The 23680-nt window shown below is 50.4% G+C and overlaps 1 protein-coding gene across 6 annotated transcripts; it reads left to right on the top strand.

The window, feature by feature from the left end:
- Positions 1–14: 14 nt before the first annotated feature.
- CYB5RL (cytochrome b5 reductase like) lies at positions 15–23470 on the top strand. 6 transcript variants are annotated; one of them, XM_082613665.1, is made up of 10 exons: positions 316–362; positions 2578–2652; positions 3104–3238; positions 4068–4221; positions 4959–5234; positions 6130–6278; positions 9011–9098; positions 12490–12594; positions 16410–16613; positions 20436–23470. In XM_082613665.1, the coding sequence occupies exons 5-10, from the start codon at positions 5043–5045 to the stop codon at positions 20637–20639; spliced, it is 942 nt and encodes a 313-aa protein (XP_082469791.1). In that variant the 5' UTR covers positions 316–362; positions 2578–2652; positions 3104–3238; positions 4068–4221; positions 4959–5042; the 3' UTR covers positions 20640–23470. The 6 variants fall into 6 exon arrangements, with proteins under 6 accessions (XP_082469793.1, XP_082469792.1, XP_082469790.1 ...); XM_082613666.1 differs by lacking the exons at positions 316–362; positions 2578–2652 and adding an exon at positions 16–47; XM_082613664.1 differs by lacking the exons at positions 316–362; positions 2578–2652 and adding an exon at positions 23–51.
- The last annotated feature ends 210 nt before the right edge of the window (positions 23471–23680 follow it).

Here is a 23680-nt window from a genome sequence, read left to right as displayed (position 1 = left end):
TTCCCACAGGTGGAACCCTGCCCGCCTCCCCGGGGAAGCGCAGGAGGGTAGGTGAGTGGTTGTGTTGGGGAGGGCGACTCGGAGAAGAGATTAAGGACTTCAGGCCTGAACTCGGGACAACCTTGATCGCTTACGAGCAATTGGAGCTTGGGCAGGGCACTTCCTTCTGAGACTTAAAGTCACTTGCTGTAAAAATAGCGATAGAAATGCCTAAACTAGCGCATCCGCTCAGCACCCGGCGCGCGGTGGGTACGCCGTAAATGTCCTTGCCTCTCCAGCTCTTCTCACGCGGAGCCTGAGCGTGGCCCTTGCACCACGCCGACCGCGCTGCACTGCACGCCTCCTCCCAGCGCCCAAAGTGAGTTCCTTTCCTCGGAATGTCGCGTTTCGCCTCCTGGAAGCAGGGCCAGAGCGGCGGAGGTGTACCTTGCTCCTTGCGCAGCACGTATTTATCAAATGCCCACTGAGTGTCAGGCACTGCTGAGCATCGGGTTTACACTGGTGAATAAAACAGATGTGCGATGTAGAGCGTACAGTTTAGTGGGAGATGCAGACAGAAAGCAAGTAAAGTAAATAAATAGCAATTGCAACACACACCCACACTTCATATCCCTTTTCCCCAGTTACTTTTCTCTTCAGTATTTAACACTAACATAACATGTTTTCTATTTTGATCTTATTTAATCATGCTCTCACTGGAATATAAGATCCATGAGTGCAAGGGTTTTTGTTTCTTCACTGCTGTGAAGCCTGCTCCTAGACCAGTGCCTGGCACATAGTAAATATATGTTTAATGAATGAATACATAATAATGTGATGAATAAGCAAATAGGGTACCTTCTAGAGAATGAGAAGGGGGTGGTTCAGGGAGGGCTCTGAGGGCAGGTGACCTTGAAGCAAGGCCTGAGGGTGAGGAGAGTCATCCAGGCAGAGGCAACAACATGTCAAGGCCTGGCTTCTTAGACTGAAAAGGTAGAGACTGAGAGAAGATGTGAACCTGGTCTTTAAAATTCATGACTGACGTGGCCAGCTTCTCTACTAATTTCCAAAATACTAGGGAGAGTGGGATTAGTAAAACATGGGGAAAGTAAATTTAAGGCAAAGAAGGCTAAATAACCCTCACACTGTACAGCAGTTTACAGTTAATAGGGCTCCTTCACTTACCTCACTTTATCTCTGAAAAACCTTTGGGAAGTAAGAAGTCAGCATATAGAGGGAATCAGATCTCATTCACTCTTAATACAAACCTGGTACATAACATGCAAGAAAAATGGGTTGAACTGATGTGACACCAAGCTAGGCTGCAAGCTCTGTGAAGGTAGAGCCCATGTTTTATTAACCTCTGCTGTATCCCAGCACCTAGCACTGTGCCTGGCTCCCAGACCTTATATGTAAACTGAGTACTCACCACTCACCTGAGCCTTCCATATGCCAGGCCTGTGCATGGTGGTGGAATACAGAAAGAATAAGATACCATGCTTGCCCTCAACGGGTTCTCCACCTGCTAAGCCTTCCTGAAATCACAGAGCCAGCAGTAGAACCAGGTTTTCTTTCCTCTAAAGAGAAACCTTTCCTCTATAAGAGAAAGATTTATTGCACACAAAGGAACTACCCTTCTAAAACCAATGATAGTAAGTGGTAAGAGAATTTGGACAAGTTCTGATCAGGAGAACACTGGGCACCACACAAGGAAATTGGATTGTATCTAGTAGGCAGTGGGGAGCTATTGAAGCTTGCTAAGCAGGGGACTGTTGTGATCAGAGCTGGTGGGAGGTATGCTGATTGATGGTGTAGGGGGAGACTGGAAGCACATTGTTTGGGCCCATGGGAAGCTCCAGTGTAAATGGGTGTGGAAAGCAGGAAAAGTGGGAAAGATCTTAAAGGTTAGGGCTCCTGGGAAGTGATTGGTAACCAAGAAACAGGACTTCACTGTCTTCTAGCAGGTGTGGTGGTTTGCTCCTCCGCTTTTCCACAAGCTTGGCGCACACCTTGATTCTAGCACTTTATGCACGAATGAAGCTACTGCCCTTGGGAGGCTCCAGGGTGCCCATAAAATTCAGTGGCAGTTTGGCAAGTTAGGTCCCTGTTCTGTGCCAGCCCAGTGCCAGGCACTGGGAATTGGAGATGAAGACACTCTCCTCTGCCCTCTAGAGCATGAAATCCAGGGTGAAAGAGCAGCCTGGAGTCTTAAGAGACCAGGTATGTGCACCAACTTTACCACTCCAGCTTCCTGGCCTCAGTTTCCTCCATTGTGAAATGAGGAAGAGCATGGCCTACTTACGTACAGCAGTCGAGAGGACTGAGTGAGGCAGTGCATCTATTCTTATCCCTGTTCTTATCTGTTCAGCGGATGACTCCTCCAGGACAGAGATGAGTGTCAGTCACCTCTGTGTCCCAGTACCTCATTCAGCAGCCCCTGCCCAGTAAGTGTCTAAGAGGCAGGAATGAATAGGAGGAAATCAAGGACAGGAGCTTTTATTTTTTTAATTTTACTTATTTATATTTTTTAATTTATTTATTTATTTATTTTTGGCTGCGTTGTGTCTTCATTGCTGCACGCGGGCTTACTGCGGCGAGCGGGGGCTACTCTTCACTGCCGTGCGCAGGCTTCTCATTGAGGTAGCTTCTCTTGTTGCGGAGCACCGGCTCTAGGTACGTGGGCTTCAGTAGTTGCGGCACGTGGGCTCAGTAGTTGTGGTTCGCGGGCTCTAGAGTGCAGGCTCAGTAGTTGTGGCAAACGGGCTTAGTTGCTCCGTGGCATGTGGGATCTTCCCCAACCTGGGCTCAAACTCGTGTCCCCTGCATTGGCAGGTGGCTTCTTAACCACTGCGCCACCAGGGAAGTCCAAGACTGGAGCTTTTGGAGGAGTGATGTTTACATCAAATTATGCTCTGGGACATCAGGCTTCCCCTAAGTTCTGTTCTCAGACAAGAGGGAGAGAAGACCCTCTTTTACTTTGACTTGCCTGTGAATTTTTTTAATATTTATTTATTTATTTGACTGCACCAGGTCTTAGTTGCGGCACGCAGGATCTTCATTGCTGCATGTGGGATCTTCATTGCGGTGTGCGGGATCTTTAGTTGTGGCATGTGGGATCTTTTAGTTGCAGCATGCAGGATCTAGTTCCCTGACCAGGGATCGAACCCGGGCCCCCTGCATTGGGAGCGCAGAGTCTTAACGGCTGGACCACCAGGGAAGTACCTGCCTGTGGAATTTTCAATGAATAGTTTCCTCACAGGTGAGATGACCAGGTCTATTTCTATATAAACTGTATAGTTCCACATATAAAGACAGAGAACCTTGAAAAATCCCAAACTGCCCTCACAGAAACATCTCAAAATAAATCATAACCATTTAAATTTTTCTCCCTGACCTTTCTTTCAGACAATGTTTACCTAATGGCCCTGAAACCAAGCTCCTTTCCTTCTTGCCTTCCTTTCATATAACATCCGTATTTTTAAATGTACACTGTGCTAGTTCATAAAATGAATAAAAAACAGGTCTCTGCCCTCAAGGAGTTCACAGTCTCAAAAGAAGAGAAAACCACATAAACATGTAATTTCTGAACAGTGTGAGATGCTGTAGGGTAGAGATTCATTCACTGGAAGAGCATTTATTGAGCACCTGCAGTGACCAGGGCTGGACCAAGTGCAGTGAGTGCTGCAGGAAGCAGGAAGCCAAGCAGGCCTTCAGAGGCTCCAGCCTGTTCTCTTCCTTTACCCCCTCCTCCCTCCCTTGTTGTCAGTTACCCAGAGCTCCATCTCCAGACTCAGGTACCTAGACCTATTTAATCCAACTGGCAGCTGGATTTTGCCCTTGGATGTCCCACAGGCACTCAGTGTACCTCAAACTGAACTTAACCATTTTCCCCACTTCCTCTTTCCCCTAAAACTCAACTTCTCTTGGACCCACTGTCCACCCATGGATCCAAGCCAGATACCTGGATGTCCCTTCAACCCCTCTATCCCCCTCACCTGCTCACCTCATAGCATCAGTCTCTGTGTCCTGTTAATTACTGCTTCAGGATTTCTCTAATTGACCACGCTGTCCTCTCGTCCTCCCTGAAGCTCCCCTGGTCCAGGTCCTCATTACCTCTCACCTGGACCATCGTGACTTCCTCCTCCTCCTGTTTTCCTGTGATTGAGGAACAATATGTTCTGAAACCAGACAGAGCAGAGTTAAAGTCCCAGTGCCATCATTTGGGGACCTTTGTCACCCTGGGTAAGTTATTAAACCTCTCCAGACCCCAGTTTTCCCATCCATAAAATGACACCTCCAGGACTGGCCTTGTTGTAAAGATTCAATGAGATGCAGCAATTTGATAGGTGACTCACCAACAGGGGTGAGTGAAAGAAACCAGACACAGAAGAATGCATTCATATGATTTTGTTTAACGGTAGAAACTAAGCAAAGCTGATAAATAGTGGATAGGGTTGCAAATAAAGGTGGCACAACTAAGGAAAAGCAAGGGAATGATTGTATCGAAAGTCAGGGTGGTGGTAATGGGGAGCGGGGGTGTGATCAGGAAGGAACACAAATGTGTGGCTTCTGGGATGCCAGCAAGGTTCTTTTTACTTGAGTGAGTGGTGCTTACGAAAGGGTTCTTTTCTTTATTTTTATTTATAATTTATCTATAATTATTTATCTATAATTTATAACTTTTATAAATACTAAGTTGTACATAAATGTTGTACTTCATCATTTAAAATATTTTAAAAATTCAGTGAGATTTTCTATGTAATCTTAATCCAGCACTCCTCAGAACACACGAAGAGGTCAAGAAACCATGGTTGTCCATTCCGATCACTGTCTCCCTCCCTCCCCAACCAGGCAGCAGATCCCAGGACTGATTCATCCCTGTCCCCAGTACTCACACAGAGCTTGGCACCTGCAGGCTTCAGGGAGAATGAGCAGAATAGAGGTGACCAGAGTATAACCACATGTTTTCCCTCTCCCAGGCTGGCAAGGGAGCAGGGCCTGGGCCTACTCTGGAAAGAGCACCCAGTTGCCCACACCCCCTGCCTGACCAAGGCCCACTGACAATGGACAAGGGGGAGGAAGACGACGATGAGGAAGCCTGGCTGCAGCTTCGGCCAGTGGAGCCCTTGCCCTCCCAGTGCTGCGGCAGTGGCTGCTCACCCTGCGTGTTCGACCTCTACCAGCGAGACCTAGCAAGTTGGGAGGCAGCCCGAGCCAGCAAGGACAGGAGCCTGCTGAGTAGAGAAGAGACACAGGTGAGGGGGAGCAGTGTCCACCTGGCCTCAACCCTATGCAGTGTACCTGCTCGGGAAAGCTTCCTCTGACTCTGTACAGCAGAGAGAAAAGAGTGGGCTTAATGGAAGCAGACTGACCCAGGTTCAAAGCCTGGCCTTGAGCTGGTGAGTGGGGCATGGGGCAGGTGGCGAGGGGAGGTCCCAGGAGTGAATTGGGTGTGGGCATTTTACAGGAGAGGGAGATCTGTGAGTCGTGGCATTCAGAGAAGACTTCCCGGAGGAGGTAGAGGTGGGGTGGAATATTAAGGACAGTGGCCTGAGACTTGGAAGACATGAATTTGAGTCCCTGCTCATGGTGTGACCTTGTACAACTAAGTCACTACCTTCAGGCCTCAGTTTCCCCACATATAAAATAAGGATATTGGATTAGATCATCCGTTAGGTCCCATCAATTTCTAAATTGTGCAAATCTGGATTTTAGCAGGTTTGAAGGATGGGTAGGTCTTTCATACATTGGAGATGAGTGTTCTGGATAGAGGGCACAGCTTGAGCAAATAAAGACTCACAGGTAGGAAGCCGCAAGGTATTCTTGGGGGTACAGAGAAAAGTCTGGTGTCTGATGCCTGGGAGATAAAATGAGACTTGGGTCCCATCCACAGGGCCCTTGAGTGTCCAGTTAAGGACCTTGCACTTTATCCTGGGGCTGAGGGGAGCCATACAAGGCTTTAGAGCAGGGTGAGCTCAATGTAAAGTATTCTGGCATTCTTAGAGCCTGAAAGGGAAGTAAGGGGGGACTACGCTATTACAGAGAAAACTTATTGGCCTTGATAGCCTCTCCTTGCGGGGAGGATGCCCATGGATGCTTGCATGTCTCTTGAGTTCCGGCTTCTAGCTGTTGAATCTTTTCCTGTTGCAGAGCTGTCCTTCCAAGCTGAGCCCAGAGACCTTCCTAGCCTTCTGCATCAGTGCCACAGACAGACTCACTAAGGACACCTACCTTGTCCGGTTTGCATTACCTGGGAACAGCCAGCTCGGCTTGCGGCCTGGCCAGCACCTCATCCTACGGTACACTCAGGTAGTGGGAGGACCCAGGCTTTGCAGCCCTGCTCTGCCATTTGCTAGCTGTGTGGCCTAGGGCAACTTGCTTAACCTTCCTTAAACCTCCATGTGTCATCTTCAAAATAAACATAGTAATACATGACTCAGAGGGCTCTTGGAATTGAGCTAGATAATGCATTTTCATAATAAATAACAGTAACAGCAAACACTTTTTTTGCACTTAGTATCCAAGACACAGTTCTGTGTGCTCATATGTATAAGTCATTCATTCCTCACAAAATCCTGTGTGGTAGACACCATTATCATTCCCGAGAGGAAACAAGTCAGAGAGGTTTAGTAACTTCCCCAAGATCACACAGGAAATGTTGGAGCCAGGATTTGAAAGCAAGCAGTGTGGCTCCAGAGCTTGTGGTATTAATCTCATATGATTAGCACCAATTGATAGAGAAGACACTGCTGTTGAAAATAAGGGAGTTGCCCGGTATCACACAGCTAATAAGGATTCAGACCCAAACAGCCCGCCTCCTGAGTTACAGCCTTCACTCCTCTGAACTTCCTTCTTCCTTCCAGCTTATTTTTGTACTCTCCTCCCACCTTGATCCCCACCTCCACCTACACAGGGACAAGGCCCTTTGGGACCTCCAGATGGAGGTGACTGCCAGGCAGTTGGCTCTCTGGGTCTGAAGCTCAGCAGAGAAATCTGAGCTGCAGACGTGGATCTGGGAATCATCCAGGTATATTGTTGTGCCTGGATGGCATTTGGGAGCATGTGGGGCATGGGAAGAGGGAAGGACGTAGGACCGAACCCTGGCAACTCCAGCATTTATGGTGTTGGCAAGAGGAGGCAGAGCCATCAAAGGAGACGGAAGGTATAGCCAGTACTTGCCTCGCACTGACCCCTGGTGTTTGTGCCCAGCTTGTTCTGGCCTGTGGCCTGGCTGACGGTCCTTAAAGGTCACTGTTGCAGTGGACAAGAGGGGCCACAGGACAGGTCACAGCCCCAAGCAACCCTCCATCCATAAGTCAGGGATGCCCAGAACTGCCTGCCTCTAGTCTGGCCCCTCTCTGTCACTCCAGTGACATTCCTAACACATGCAGCTGACCACATCCCTCCTCATTCAGCCCCCTTCTGGTACTCCACAGTGCCTCCCCAGTGACACTGTAACCCAAGGCCCCAGCCTCCTTGCCCACCAAGTTCTTGTCCACACCCCCACCAACCACCCCCATACGTGCCCCTTGTTCCAGCCCCGAGGTCCACTCGCCAGTTCCTGGCTTGCCCTACATTATCCTGCCTCTAAGCTTTTGCCCAGGCTGTTCCCTCTGCCTGGAATTACTTTACTTCCTGCCCATCGTTACCTGTTAGTGGCCTCCTTGTCCTTTAAGACCTTCTGAGCTCAAGGTCTTCGGAGGTTCCCTAGGTGAGAGTGCCTGTCACTTTTACCTCTGTCATAGCAAATGTCACAGTGCCCTTTGCATCCGAGCCAGGCCATATGTTCTGTTTGTTATTTCCTTGTTTTTTCTGTAAGCATTTATTGAATATTTCTGCCCAACTTTTGATACATTGGGACAGGCCTTTTTAATCTTTGCATACCTCAAAGAAGAAAATTTTATACATAGTAGGGCTGAAGAGAGGAGTGCTTAGGTGCTCCAGGGAAGCTCTGAGTAGTGGTAAGGAACCCAGACCTGGAGGCAGACAGAGCTACAGGTGAATTCTAGCTGTGTGACCTCAGGCAGGTGACATCCCTTCTCTAAGCCTTGGTTTCCTCATTTTGGTTATTGTTTGAAATAAATGAGATACTGCATATAATATGCTTGGTGCATCATAGGCATTTACTACAACATGGCTGCTCTTATTATTACTCATGATTGTGCTCCTGCCCCCTTCTTGATAACACTGGAGGGGATTCATGCATGGGGTCAGGCTTTGGACTAGGGCACCTTTGAGGATCCTTTCACTTCTGATGCTCCTGGCATGCGGTCATGTTTGATAAATGTTAAACGCTTGTTAAATATAGTTATTTTTATCTTGATCATTCTGTGGTCGAGGAGAGGTCAGGAAAACCCCCAGTGATGTCCTAAAATAGCTCACATCATCAGTGTACTTTTTTTTTTTTTAATTTATTTTGGCTGCATTGGGTCTTCTTTGCTGCACACAGTCTTTCTCTAGTTGCAGTGAGCAGGGGCCACTCTTTGTGGCAGTGCACGGGCTTCTCATTGCAGTGGCTTCTCTTGTTGTGGAGCATGAGCTCTAGGCGCGTGGGCTTCAGTAGTTGTGGCTCGCGGGCTCTAGAGCACAGGCTCAGTAGCTGTGGTGCACTGGCTTAGTTGCTCCGTGGCATGCGGGATCTTCCCAGACCAGGGCTTGAACCCGTGTCCCCTGCATTGGCAGGTGGATTCTTAACCACTGGGCCACCAGGGAAGCCCATCAGTGTACTTTTTGAAGCACTTTTTCATCTGTGACCCCTGTGGAGCCACACAGCAGGGGCATAGACAGTTGTCCCCATTTTACAGAAGGGGCAGCTGAGGGTTTAAATGACCTGCCTGGGGTCTCACAGCCAGCACGTGGCAGTGGGGGGAGCCCAGTGCTATTTTCTTCTGCTCCATCTTAACTGCCCCTCAGTGAGGACCACTGGGGATGACTGGGCCCCCACCTTCACTTTCACCAGCCTGGCACAGATTCGGTACTCTAAGGGTTTGTTGAATGGCTGACTGCCTGACTGAGTGCTTCTCTTTCCCAGAGGGATAGTAGATGGCTTAGAAATTCAGAGAGCCTATACGCCCATCAGCCCTGCCAACGCAAAAGGATACTTTGAAGTTTTAATCAAGGTGAGCCAACTCACACGGATGCTCTAAGAGGCTGTGGACTGGACCTCCATTTGCCAGCTTGGTCAGGGTGGGGCACTTCCCTCTGACATGGGAAAAGCCAGCGCTCACATGGGAGGAGGCTGGCTTGAGGGAAGAGCAAGGACAATGAAAGAGGCCTTTTCTCATCTCCTCCTTTCCTGGGGAAAGGAGGCTACTGGTCCACCAACAGAGGGCATGTTCCTGATAGCTTTTATGAAAAACGGGCTTGGACTGAGAAAAGTAAAGCTGTTCCTCCTCACCTTCTTCCCTATTGATGGAGCGTAAGCACTGAGCCAGGAAAAGGGGAACCAAGTCATGTGCACCTACTGTGTGCTGGGCATGGGTGTCCAGGGAGAGTCAGACACGGCGCCCGCCCTCAGGCAGGGGCCAGACTGGGACAGTACAAGGTGGTAGATGCTGTGACAGGAGGCCCCAACCCAACTCAGGGCAGCTGGGGCTGCAGGGAAGGTGAGCTGGGCTTCCCAGAGGAAGCTGTGTGTCTGAGCTCTATGTTTAAGCTCAGGAGTGGGAAGGAAGCTCTGAGTGCTGTATCAGCACGTCCAGCGGCAAAGGAGGCATGATTTGGGGAACTGTTAGTCATTTGTCCTGGAACACTTTTGTAGGCAAAAGATGGGACATGGAGGACCTTGGGGGCCAAAGTAACCTGAAATCATCTCGCAGGTGGGTTGGCAGGGGTCGGGGCGTTTGAGTTGGGCCTTGAGGAAGGAATACAAGTTAGCAGTGGCATTCCAGGGGGACGGATAACCGAAGGCAGGGAGGGGTGAAATAGAGCAGGGTCTTCTGGGAACTGTACCCAGTCTGAATGGCGGGAGGAGAGTTGCTTGTAGGGGCAGCCGAGATGGGTGGGGAAATTGGCAGAGGTGAGATGAACAAAGTGGGCTGGATGCAAAATATCCCAGAGACCCAAGGAATAGGCAACAAATGTATAAGACGTCATGAAGTTCCAATTACGTGCAAAAATAATGAGGTTGAACTACATGACATTGCTGACATGCTAACATTTTTGACTTACAGAAACAGCAGTTTCATATGGGTCAGCCTAATACATAGCTCTAGATCATTTCCCAAATGGAATCCTAGGGAACACCTATATTTAGGAATAGTTTTCACATTCTTTGTCTCCCTTGTAGGACAGGAATTATCCTCATTTCACTGATAAGCAAACTGAGGCTCCAGGAGGGCCTGAGGCTCCCCAGGTAGTAAGAAGTACAGCTGGTAGGTGAACCCTGGCCTTCTGACTCCTGGTCCCCAGCACCGTCTCTGGCTCCCAACCATCCCCGCCTGCCTTCAGAGCTGGAGTATTTATTCCCTCACACATAAGCTTGGATGGGATCCCTTTTCCACGCAACTGTTTGTCTGGGAGATTCCACAAATCCTCTCCAAATGGCCTGCTTCCCCAAGCTGCTTGTCTGGGTGTGTTTCTATTGAAAGGATAAGCCTGGAGACAGTTCTTCAGGGCAGCTGGATCTGTCCCAGCTGCAAGGCTGATTTTCTCCTTCATTTACCGGAAAGCCTCTCTTTAGAGAGATGCTTAATTATCCCTAAGCCGCTGGCTGGGAAGATCTGGAAATGTCTTTGCAAATTGGGAAGGCAGGCGGGTTTTGTAAGGTTTACCCTCCCGTGAAGATGGGAAGGAGGAGCTCTCATTTCTCTGGCACCTTCTGGGCACCAGGTACTGCTTCTAGCTCTTTATTTTAATTATCTCATTTCAACCTCATAATCACCCTGCAGAGTAGATCATATTCTCCCCACTTTACAGATGAAGAAACTGAAGCCCAGAGAGATGATGTCATTGTCCCAAGGTCCCTAGGGTAATATGATCTCAAGTGGAAGAACAAGTTCAGTGTCAGTTCTGTTTAACAAGTGTGTATTGAGCATTTACTCTGTGCCAGGCTCCGTGTGGGTGCCAGAGGCACAGAAAAGTCCTTCCTTTCTCCTTGAGTGCTATCTGTGCCATAGGGCCACTAAGGCCACCCCTGGGGCTGTGCCTCCCCGAGACTGGGGCCACAAAACAAGGTGTGCGCTGAAATGTAGCCTCCAGCAACTTAGGAGAAAAACTGTAGCCTCCTCCCCAGACCTCTTCAGGTAAGCGGAAGACTTCCCTTGCTTTATGCATGTGGTGCCCAAGGAAGGCAGGGATGGTACCAGAAGTAGCTGTGGGTGCTTAAAAGCATGTCTGGTGACCAAAGCCCAGTCTCTCCTTCAAGCCTGGTTATAATTTCTCCAGACACCCTTCCTGGGCTGTCTTACCCCTGACCATACCACACCTGATGCCCAGAATTCTCTCTGCCCTCCTTCCCGCATCCCCAGTGAGTTTGAGTCTACCCAGTCTTCAAGGTCCAGCTTCGCTTCCCCCTCCAGGAAGCTGTCCTCGATCCCACTCCATTGGAAGTGACTGCACTTCCTCAGGGCTCTCCTAGCACTTCATCCTTCTCACGGGGGGTTAGGTAGTCTCTACCTTGTATATGTCTGAGACTTAGGTCCCTCTCAGATTGTGAGCTCCTTAGAGGGAGGGCCTGAATCTGGATTCATTCATTCATTCATTCATTCAGATGTTTAAGTCCTTTCCATGATTCAGGCACTGGCTGCCTCCATGGAGCTTAAGGTCCAGCTGTCTCCCCTGCAGCCCCAGCACGGTGTCTGACACAGAGTCAGGGCAGTGTGCACTTCCCCCATGGAGGAATCCCCTCCACAATCTTCACTTTTTTCATCCAGCCAGAAGACAGTACAGGGATATGCAGAGATTGCAAATGAGGCGGACTCTAGCCCAAAAATATATTTGGTCTTGGCCTGCACAGTGTTTTAAAATTTTGAATTAATTGCCAACATTTCAAAAATGGGAAAATTTTCACAAAAATATGGATTTCCTGCTCCTCTTAGAGAATCAGAAGATCTGGCATCGCTGGCCCCACGGACTGTGTACTGGCATTTGCAGAGTGGTTTCCTCCTTTAGAAAGAGTATTCACTCACCAATTTATTGTAGTCCCCACCGCTCGCTCTTGTCTCCCTGACGCTGAGACTGTTAGTTGCCATCAGTCATCTCATACCCAGTTCTTCACTCAGTTACCTTACCCACATGGCCATTGTAGTTGCTTAGTTTGAGACCTCTGTAGTTAAGGCCACAGGTCTTACGGATTCTCATCCCAGTCTTACCGTTTACCTTCTGTGTAAGCTTCTTGGCCTCATCTGAAAACGGGGAACGACAGTACCAACTTCATGGATAATTAGGGTTAAATGAGACAACACGTGTAAAGCACTGGGAGTGCAGGAAGGGCTCCACTTTCGAGGCTGATGTGGTTTGTATTGACAACATGTGCCTGTCTTAATGAGGTCTCCCTTCGTTTCCTCCCAGTGCTACCAGACAGGGCTGATGTCCCAGTATGTGGAGTCCTGGAAAGCAGGAGACATGGCTTTCTGGCGAGGACCTTTCGGAGGCTTCTTCTATAAACCAAACCAGGTCAGTGCCCGCACTGAGTCCTCAGGAGACCCCTCCCAGCTTAGCTTCCAGGAATGTGGTTCTCATGTTTCAGGTCATAGAATCTCACTGTGCCATTCTTCTTGAGCCCAAACCTAATCCCAAGAGTATCCTTGGGGTTGGACATGGGAGGAGATGGGAATAGGCGCTAAGAAACAAAACTGCCTGCCCGTGTTCCAGAACCATCCTTGCCTGCCCATTGCTTGGAAGAATTCAGACTGTGAGCTAGGTATTTAGGGCCCTTATGCCATCTGACTCTCAGATATCTTTCCAGTTTCACATTCCATTTACAAGACTATGAGACCACTCCCTAAATATACCCTGTGGCTCACTGCTTGGGAACCCCCTGCTTCCCAACCCAAAGGCTCTTCCCCTCATCTTCACGGCATGTTCACATCCTCCCCTGACATTCCCAGGAAGAATCAGTAATTTCTCATCAGTTGGTGCATATCTGGAAAGCAGTTTGACAATATGCACCGGGAGTCTTAGGAATCTTCACACCCTTGACCCAGTGCTTCCACTTCTGAAGTCTGTCCTATGGAAAGAATCCTAAATGCTGCCTCTTGCACGTGTTCATTGCAGCTTTATTTATAATAGCAAGAAATTGGAGACAACTGAACATCCAGCAACAGAACAGTTAAGTACACTGGGTTACAGATATGTGATAGACTATTATCTTGGATTTTAAAATTATGTTTATAAATGATGTTAATGCTTAAGCTGTAAGATCAAGTGACAAACACTAGGTAAACTGAATATACAACGTTAGGAAACTAAGTTAAATTGCACAGAAAAACTATATATATTTTTAAAGAATTCCTTTTCTTTCTTTCTTTTTTTTTTTTTTTTTTCTGGCCACACCGCATGGCATGCAGGATCTTAGTTCCCCGACCAGGGATTGAACCCAGGCCCCCTGCAGTGGAAGTGCAGAGTCTTAACCACTGGACCACCAGGGAAGTCCCCAGAAAAAATATCTTTTAAAAAAAAGCAATAAAATGTTAGCAGCTCTGGGTAGTGGAATTATGGGTGATTTCTATTTTCTTCATTATGTTTTCCAAATTATCCATAATGAGTACCTATTACCTTTATAATTAGGAAAACAAAGCAAAACAAAAACAAATGGAAAAGAATGAATCATTTTTCCTCTCCGTTCTTTTTTGTTTAATTGAAGTACAGTTGATTTACAATGTTGTGTTAGTTTCAAGTGTACAGCAAAGTGATTCATTTATACAGACATATATATGTGTGTGTATACACACACACACACACACACACACAGACACACACATACATCTATTCTATTTCAGATACTTTTCCCTTATAGGTTATTACGAAGTATTGAGTATAGTTCCCTGTGCTATACAGCAGGTCCTTGTTATCTATTTTATATATGGTAGTGTATATATATTAATCCCAAACTCCTAATTTATCCCTCCTCTCCCTTCCCCTGTGGTAACCATAAGTTTGTTTTCTATGTCTGTGGGTCCATTCTTTTTGTTTAATTTAAAAATAGCTTTTATTGGTATTTTCCGTACTACAAATGCAGTACCTATTCATTACCAAAAAAAATTTCAGCAGATATAAAGAAGCTAAAAGAGACTTCCCTGGTGGTCCAGTGGTTAAGACTCTGCACTTCCACTGCAGGGGGCACAGGTTCGATCCCTGGTCGGGGAAGTTCCACAAGCTGCCTGGTACAGGCAAAAAAAAATTTTTTTAATAAAAAAAATAAAGAAAAAAGCTAAAAAAAGAAATAAAGAATACCTGCAGGCCATCTTCCTGGACATACCAGTCTTACTACCTTGGCATCCACAGACCCCACTGGAAAGCCCTGCACTTCCTGTCTGGGAGGGTGTAGGGCCCGGCCATGAGGGAAGAGACATGGTGTGTCACACATGAACACTTGGCCGCTGAAACTGTGGCTAAGGCTTGGCTCTGCTCCTGTGAGGATGCTGGGATGCAGCCCAGGCTTGCCACTCTGCAGCCATCTTCAATGCAGATGGATCGCGTCAGCCTGAGACTGACACATTAGAATCTGTCTTGCATTCGTTCCACAGACTTTCACAGGTATTCACCCAGGGCCAGGCCAGTGCTGGACCCTGGGGGCTCAGAGATGGGTCAGATGAGTCCTGTCCTCCAGAAGCTCACAGTCTGATGGGGAGACAGGTGCACAGATAAATGACAACAACACAGTGTGACAAGTGTGAAGAGGGATGCACAGAGGGCTGTGGGAACACAAGAAGGACCCCTCACCTGCCCCTGGCTCAGGGAGGGCTCCCCAGAGGAGAGCCTGAGCAGTGATGGGAGAAAGGGGGAGCACGGCACACCCCGCGACTGGGAGGCTGGGAGAGCATGAACACAGGACCGGATGATGGGCTAGCAGTAGGGCTCAGTGAGGGAAGGAATCTAATTGTATTAAGCCCCAGGCTCCATACCAGGCACTTGATTATTTTTTTAATTTTATTTTAGAATTTTATTTTATGTAGTCGGGTTTTTTGGCTGCGTTGGGTCTTTATTGCTGCACGTGGGCTTTCTCTCTAGTTGCAGTGAGCGGGGGCTACTCTTCGTTGCAGTGCAGTGGCTTCTCTTGTTGCAGAGCATGGGCTCTGGGTGCACGGGCTTCAGTAGTTGCGGCATGCGGGCTCAGTAGTTGTGGCTTGTGGGCTCTAGAGCACAGGCTCAGTAGTTGTGGCGCACGGGCTTAGTTGCTCCGTGACATGTGGGATCCTCCTGGACCAGGGATCGAACCTGTGTCCCTTGCACTGGAAGGCAGATTCTTAACCACTGCACCACCAGGGAAGTCCCATACCAGGTACTTTATGTCATCTCTTTAATCCTCATGACAGTTCTGAGATAGGTGCTATTCTGGGGAGGTGCTGTTATTTTTTTACCAGTGAAGAACCCAAGGCTCAGAGAGGTGAAAGAACATGCCCAGATCGCATGACTGGGGGTTTACCTGCAGATCTGCCCGACTCCTGATAGTCCAGGAAGCATTCCATGCAGTAGTGTGGTGTGCAGTGGCTGTCACTAAAGCTGGTGGACACTCAGACTGCGCACAGAGGCCTAATCTCTAGAAAGATGTCAGTGAATACCTCACTGTGCGGGTCAGGCACTAACCTTCTAGGCACTGATCTTAAAGAGGCCTAGAGCCAGGAAACAGGTTCGGTGATGGGGAGCTGATGGAGCAGGTGCCTCTTGGGAGCTCACTTTGATTGCCTGGCTCTCTGTGCCAGGCACTGAGGTATAGTATCTCATTTAGTCTAGAGATGAGCAGGCTCAAGGTCCAAGCCAGGGGCCTCCGATCTCTGCAGGGTTGCCCTGGGGCAGAGGAAGCAGCCCGGAGGGCAGGGCTGGGATGGGGGTGGGAGGGCAAAGCTTTGGTGGGAACAGGTGTCAGCACAGTGTCAGGTGGGAAGCCTTCCCTGGCAAGGGGAGTCAGTCTGTAATGGAGCAGACTTCCTTGGGAGGTAGTGGACTACCTATCAGCAGCAGTATGTAAGCAGAGTCCTGTGGGGATGCTTTAGAAGGCAGCCAAGCCACTTGCAGGATGACTGCACCATCATGTTCCCTTTCAGCCTCCAGATTCCATGATTTCTGTTCCATAGACCTCATAAGCTGTAGCCTTTCACGGGCAAGGATGGTTTTCTGGAGGAGGTAGAGAGGCGAACTCAGATGGGTGGGACACCCAGGAAGGGCAGTGCCATCCAGTTCAAGCAAGCCCAAGAAAAGCCCCCATAGTGGATGGCTGGGGTCAGACCCCTTCCCAGCCCACCCCTGTCATGTACCGTCCTGTTCCCTAGTATGGTGAGCTCCTCATGCTGGCTGCCGGCACCGGCCTGGCCCCCATGGTGCCCATCCTGCAGAGCATCACAGACAATGCAGAGGATGAGACCTTCATCACCCTGGTCGGCTGCTTCAAGACCTTTGAGGGCATCTACCTGAAAACCTTCCTCCGGGAGCAGGCTCGTTTCTGGAATGTCCGCACCTTCTTTGTACTCAGCCAGGTGAGCCCAGGGGAATGATTTCCTTCCCTGATTGAGACTCTCCTGTCCCCTGCACCCATCTTGAGGACATGCTGTGGGCTCTCTGCCCTGTGCCGTAATAGTCATTCCTGCCACTGGTGGAGCCCCCAGTGTGTGCCTGGCAAGGAAGGCAGGTGTTGCCGTGTTCATTATGCAGATGAGGAAACTGACGCTCTGAGGTGAAGGCACGAGCTAGCGTCGTGCTGCCAGACAGGGTGAAGCCAGGATATGAACCCGAGGCTGTCTGCTTCCAGAGCGCCAGCTCTCACCCACCATGCTTTGCTGCCTGCCATCCACCCTCTGGCATCCTCTGTTGTATGGGCGGGGGGCCTGGTTGTAGAATCAGTGGGCCAGGCACAGACGTCCTCTGGCTGTGATAGCTCCTTGAGGCAGGGACCACGTGTCTGGATCACCACGCTCTCAATGCTTTGCACAGCACCAGGCGTGGAGTAGGCACTCACCCCAGCAATGGCTGGTGGAGTAAACCGGATCCAGTTCACTGCATTTGTTAGGGTCTTTTCCACATCACTTTGTTCCCGCCTGGGAACAAAGCTGCTTTCAAATCCTCCAAGTTACAGCCACTCTAGCTGGAAGCGGCTTTGCCTCCTGAGCCCTCTTCCCTCTGGTTCCCCATCCCCTCCATTCATTCAAGCCACCCCTCTGGGCCCTCCCCACAGGGCCGCAGTGTGGAGAGCTGTCTTGCCCCTACCTGAAGCCAGGCCCTCAGCTACCTTTGTTCACTGGCCTTCGCCTAGTCTGTAGCTTTATTTCTCTTTCCTGTACGCCCTGGGTTGAGGTTCCCTGCTGGTGCCTCCCCTCCATTCTCTTGGTCAGGGTCAGCCTCATTGCCCTGTACTTTGGAGCACCCTTGTCATCAGTTTCCTCTTGAGACAGCTTTAGAGTGTCCCTAAAGACTTACATGATCCTCGACGTTGTGGCTGGGTTGGGGAGGGTGTCAGGAAACCAGAGGTCCTGAGGTCCCCAGGGGCCAGAGTCCACAGGCCTGTGCACGGGGCAGAATGCTCAGTGGCATGAACACCGAGGGGGTCGTGCTTGGTGAACATTAGCAGCGACAGCAGTGCCCAAGGTCAGGGATGAAGCAGAGGGCTAAGGGACAGCCGAGGGGAGAGGGGCAAGGGAAGGGCCACTCCTGCCGGGAGCACGCTCAGCCCTGCCTAAGAGCTGGTCGGGGAAGATGGCAGGAAGGCAGGCACCTGGCAGAATTTCCCTGGCTGTCGGCCAGCCTTTCTTTCCCCCACCACGTGCCAGGTGCCAGGGATTTAAAAACGAAAATGGGACATCCCTGGCGGTCCAGTGGTTAAGATTCTGTGCTTCCACTGCAGGGGACGGGGGTTCAATGCCTGGTCAGGGAACTAAGATCCCACATGCCACACAGGGCGGCCAAAAGAAAATTTTTTTTATAAATAAATAAAAATAAAAATGAAGATGACCTCTTACTGCCCTCCAGGTGCTCATCTATATATGTGGAGACAGCCACAGAGATGGCTGACAAGGGCTCCCCTTCATCGAGCACTTTCTCTGTGCCTAGGACTGTTCTAAGCACTTTATGTGTACTAACTCATTTAATCCCCACCACAATCTTAGGAGGCTTATACTGCCATCATGGCCTTTTAATAGATGTGGAAACTGACACACAGAGAGGTTAAGAACCTTGCCCAAGGTAACACAGCAACTTGGTGGCGAGGCCATGCTCTTATTGCTTGTCAGTGTAAGACAGCACAGGGATAGGTGCTGTGGAGGGTGTTCAGGGTGCTGGAGGCAAGCAGAGAGGGCTTCACAGAGGAGATGGCATTTGAGCCCGAGCTTGAGGGCAGAGTTAAAGTTCACCAGCAAGAGGGGACCTTCTACCCTGGGCCGGGGCTTTGATGAGGCCAGTGCCCTGGGGTTGGGCAGGAGAGTGGGCTGGCTGTCAATAGCCGGGGAAGGTGAGGGATGATGGAGTGAGAGGTGCCTCCTGCCTGTCCGTGCTTCCTCCACTCTGGGTGCTGCCTGGGCCATAGCAACAGCATCATCAAGGGTCTCCCTGCTCCAGCCACTCCTTGACGATTTGTCCTTCATCCTGCAGCCGGAAGGGCAGCTCTGACCACATCACTGCCCTGCTGCCTGTCCTTCCCTAGCTCCCCACCGCTCTCAAGACTATGTGCCAGCCCTCCATGGCCTCGCCTTCTGGCCCACTCCCGCTGCATGCTGCGTTCTGGTGTCACTGGTCTGCCTGTGGTCGCAAGTGCCCTGTGCTTTTCTGGCTCCTGGGTCTTTGCTCATACAGTTCCCCCTGCCAGGCACACTTTTTCGCACTTCTTCACCTAACACCCACTCATCCCTCACATCTCTCTGCTAAGGTGTAATCCCATCCTGGGAACTTGCCCTGAGCCTCCAGGCTGGTGTAGATGTTTCTGCTGTCACGGCCCAGGCTCTGCTTCCTAGCACCCACCCCACTGCATCATCATTGTTTATGGGTCCCCTCCCCACTTGAGCAGCAATCAGACCCCATGCATCTCTGGGTGCACAGTCAAGGTCAGCTGCACTGAACCTAACTGGCCTGGGGGCATTGGGAAGGAGGGGCAAGGCCAACGAGCCCTACTCGTTCCTGCCCTCGAGGGCCCACTGGGCAGGTCAGAGCACGAAGGGCATGCAAGAAGATGCAGATCATCAGAGAGTCTCCCCTGTCAGCAGCACAGCACTGTCCTCAGAGGCCCTCGGGGTCTGATGAGCTCTGTGAGTGAGCCTGAGATTCGAGGCCTGCATTCATGGAGCCTCTCAGTGCTTCCCCATCCGCTGTGCTCATCTCAGTAGCTCAGAGAGGTCATGGCTCCTCACCAGAAAATGGTGGCAAAGCTTGGATTCCAACCCCAAACCCTCTCTCTCCATCCTGTCTCGCTGCTTGGTCCCAGGAACCAGAAGTTCATCTCAATAGGGTCTGCAGAGGTGATAGTTCTGTTCTGTTGGAGGTTTTGTTTTGTTTTGGATGCTGGTTACATGGTTTCTTCTCTTTGTTAAAATTCTCCAAACTATATAAACGTTACGATTTTTATACGTATGTTATACTCCAATAAAATGTTTACTTAAAAGATACTCTTCCAAGTAGTGGAGATTTTCTTTTGTGGCCCTGGGAATGAAAGCCACAAGCTAAGTCTAGAGGGGCAGAAAGAGAAGGCGCCTGGGGCATTGCACACCCCCAGAATACTACCTCTAGCCTTTTCATGTGAGAGAAATAAACCCTTCTCTTGGTTAGGGCACTGCAGCCCGGGATCTCTGATACACACAGCCAGATGGGGCCAGGAACCCTGTCTGTTTAGGGCAGCTGCCGTATCCCCATTACCTAGCACCGGGCCAGGCACAGAGTCACTCAGTAAACATTTGTTAACTCAACAAGCTAATTGAAATCTTAAATGAACAAAAGTTATGCTCCAAGGGTGATGGTGATGGATAACCTTGGAAAGATGCTAGGAGACCCACAGTCATGGTGAGAAAACATTCCCCCCAGAGTGACAGGTGCAGGGGCCCCAGGTTCTGGTCCTGCTGCTGCCCCTGCATCATTGTGTGCCCCGTGAGGCATCCCTCCTCCCTGTGCATCAGCTGTTGTGGAGGATAACTACCTACCCACAGGCTTCTGTGAGGGTGATTTGAGTCCCAGTGTGAGGAGGTGCCTGGCCCGTGGTGGGGTTGGGTGAAGGTTGGTTTCCCACCCCCACTGCCTCAGTGTCCTTGTTGGCCAGAGAGGAGCTGACCATGTGAACTCTGAGGACCCCCCGTAGTCACCCCCACTGTTTCTCATCCTCCCAGGAGAACTCCCTAGAGCAGCTACCCTGGAGTTACCGGGACAAGACCCACTTTGGCCGCCTGGGCCAGGACCTGATTGAAGAGCTGGTTGGCTCCTGTCGGAGAAAGCCGTTTGCATTGGTCTGTGGCTCAGCTGAGTTTACCAAGGACGTGGCTGGGTACTTGCTGAGCGCAGGCCTGGCCGAGGACTCCTACTTCCTCTTCTAAGCCTGGCCTCCCTTCTAAAGCTCAGGCCAGGGGCCTGGCACTGGGACGCAGGAAGGGACACAGACTGGAATCCAAAGACATGAATGGAGGACCGCTGCTAACTTTCCAGGTGACCTGGGACAAATGTCTTTACCTCTGCGCACCTCCGTTTCTCATCCACCCCACGCGGTTCCTGACTCCCTCAAGCAGGCATCCTACTGAGAGGAGGCAGATGGAGCTGTAGGAACCTTGCGGAGGAGAGTATCAGGCCGGGAGTCAGGGAGGACTCCCTGGAGGGAGCCAGGTCCTGGCTGGGTAGGAGTTGGCAGGAGAAGGACTAGCAGGGGGTTTCCTGGTTCCTCAGCTTCAAGGGTTTGAGAGGGGCTCCCACTGGGCCCTGCCCTGTAATGCCTGTGCCAAAGCCCGCTTTCCCCGGAGATGTGTGTCTCTTGTGACCTCAGGGCTGGCTCAGATGAGGTGCTCACTGGTTAGGGAATGACCATAGCAGAGGCTAGAGGAGGCACTTGCTGTATGTACCTCCAGTGCCGTGAGCCTGACACAATGAAGGTCGTGGGTTCTGTGACCTGGCCATGTCTCAGAACAAGGTGGGGCCCTAGATTACCTTTATTTTGGCACCAGGTCTTTTGTGCTGCAAAAGGCTTCACTCTCAGTCTCCTTTTCCTGGCTCAAGAGCCCAGCCTAGAGTCCTTTCCCCAGCAAAAGAGCCGTGAAAGCAAATGCCCCTCCCTCCTGCAGGCAGCCAGCTCAGCCATGCCTTCAGCTGCAGCGCCCTGGTGATGGTTGCTATGGAGATCTAAAGATAGAGCAGGAGTCCGGAGACCTGGGTCCTTCTCCCTGCTCTGCCCACTGAGCTGCTGCTGTTTCTGAGGCACCCACCCCTCCCCTCCACACCCCACCCCCTCCGTACTCCATGGGGCATGCCCTCCACAGGGGACTTAGCAATCCTGGACAGCACACTGCAGTTAATGAATTCTGCTTTCTGTAGCCTGTGCTCCAGTATGCTGCACCAGCTCAGACTGGCTACAGGCAGTCCCAGAGTTGGAATATTAAGCCATGGAATCTCAGAATCAAAGAACCATAGAACCATAGAGTTGGAATTTTACAGTCATAGAATCACAGCCCTCATCATATCAGAGGTTAAAGCTCAGGACTCCAAAAAGCATCCCATCTACCAGACTCATTGTATCAATGGGGAAACCAAGGCCCAGCGAGGCCATGTGACCTGCCCAAGGTAAAACAGTTCATGGCAAGGCCAGTGTCAGAAGCCAGGTCTCTAATGTCAGCCCTGTCCTCAGAGTTCTGTACCGGTGATTTTTAAACTGGGCTCTGCAGGACACTACAGTTCCCAGCACGACAGCAGTGAAGGAATGGCCAGGTGGGATCTCCAGGCCCCCTTCCGACCAGAACAGTTTTGTTTTTATCCCATTTATATCTTGGCGCTTGGAGTCATTTTCATTTGTGAAACAGGGTTTTCCTGCACTGCCCCAAAAGTTGCAACAAATTTCCTTGCTGTACCATGTTCAATAAATAATTATGGCAAGCAGTTGGGGGATGGTGCCAAAGGTTTCAAACCAAGTTTCACAGACAGAATTCCATGGTCAAATAGATGTGGGGAATACTGCATGTGACCTTCACCAGGAATCACGTGCACACGAGCATATTAAAGGCTCTGAAAAGTTCAGTGGTGAAGAAACGTTTTTCATTTTGTTTAACCCAGAGTTTCCCAAGCTTATTTAATTAGAGAACACTTTGAGACCAGCATTCCATGGACTACTTCAGGAAATGCTGGTCTGTTGCAAAGCCTCTTTCCAGCATAGCATAATCAGTGGGGAGGCCCTTCCCTGAGAGGCAGAGGTCCCGAGCAGGAACTGTGATTTCATTCGGCCTCTCCTGTGACTTGAGCAGGGCACTTTCTTTCTCAGGGCCTCTGAATCTATGCATCTTCCTCCACCCTTTCTTCTCCCTCAGTTAGTACGTCCTATTGATTCTACTCACAAATACTCCTGGAGGGCCTGTTAGGAGCCAGACTCTTAGGCACTGAGGGAAGAACAATGAACAAGGTGGGTACGGTTCTGGGAAGCTCCATTGGGGAGGTTATAGTCCGACAAGGAAGGCAGAAATTAAAGTTGTAATTCTAAAAGGGATGAGTGTGCTAAAAAGGGAAGTATGGAGCGCTAGGAGAATAGATGGCAATGCTCCAGCCTGGCCTAGGGGAGGCCAGGACACACCACTGCACTGAGGGTAGAGGCCTCTCACTCATAGTTAGGGGTGGTAGGTGGTCCCCACTTAGGGAGTGAGGGGTCTGGGGCAGTTCTTGTATGTCTGTCTTTTCCCATTTTAGATATCTGATGTTTAGCTATTACTAACCAGTGATAACCAACAGCCCCTCTTACCCTGGAATGTGTCACCCTCCCCTTCCCCTCACTCTGTGTGGGATGTGTGCGATCTAGATGCTGGTGGGGTTCCGTATGGGACATTGGTGAAGACCCAGCCACGCCCTGGGTGCCAAGATGCCGAAGGGCTCATACCATCCGGAAACTTGAGAGCTCATGGCAGGGTCCTGTGCCTCGAAAGATGATAAGTGAGTCCAAGAAGGGGACTAGGTGGAGTGTGTGAGCACGAACCTCTTTGAATCAGGGGGAGGTTCCCAGCTCAGGGTGAGCTGGCCCATTCCTCCCATCTCTCCTGCTGATGCTGTCAGGGTGTTGGTGGCAAAATCAATGGCTGCCTTGGTTCCGCCCTCATCATGTTTTGCCTGCAGCATTCCCATCCTCAGCCTCCAACCTCCGGCCTCTCCCCTACACCCCCTTTCACACTGTGGCCAGACCCATTTTTTTTTTTTTTTTTCTTTTTTCTTTTTGCGGTATGCGGGCCTCTCACTGTTGTGGCCTCTCCCGTTGCGGAGCACAGGCTCCGGATGCGCAGGCCCAGCGGCCATGGCTCACGGGCCCAGCCGCTCCGCGGCATATGGGATCCTCCCAGACCGGGGCACGAACCCGTATCCCCTGCATCGGCAGGCGGACTCTCAACCACTGCGCCAC

This window comes from Mesoplodon mirus, assembly GCF_964341445.2.
Source record: "Mesoplodon mirus genome assembly, chromosome: 3".
NCBI classification, from domain to species: domain Eukaryota; kingdom Metazoa; phylum Chordata; class Mammalia; order Artiodactyla; family Ziphiidae; genus Mesoplodon; species Mesoplodon mirus.
Note: the sequence above shows the minus strand (reverse complement) of the source record. Positions and strands in the feature narration are given on the sequence as shown.

What these genes read in the sequence shown, in the direction of transcription:
- CYB5RL (XM_082613667.1), top strand. Translation starts at nt 5,043, where the DNA reads ATGGACAAGGGGGAGGAAGACGACGATGAGGAAGCCTGGCTGCAGCTT. An exon ending in TGAGTAGAGAAGAGACACAG is followed by an intron (nt 5,235 to 6,129) that starts GTGAGGGGGAGC and finishes TTCCTGTTGCAG; the next exon opens with AGCTGTCCTTCCAAGCTGAG. An exon ending in ACTTTGAAGTTTTAATCAAG is followed by an intron (nt 9,099 to 12,489) that starts GTGAGCCAACTC and finishes GTTTCCTCCCAG; the next exon opens with TGCTACCAGACAGGGCTGAT.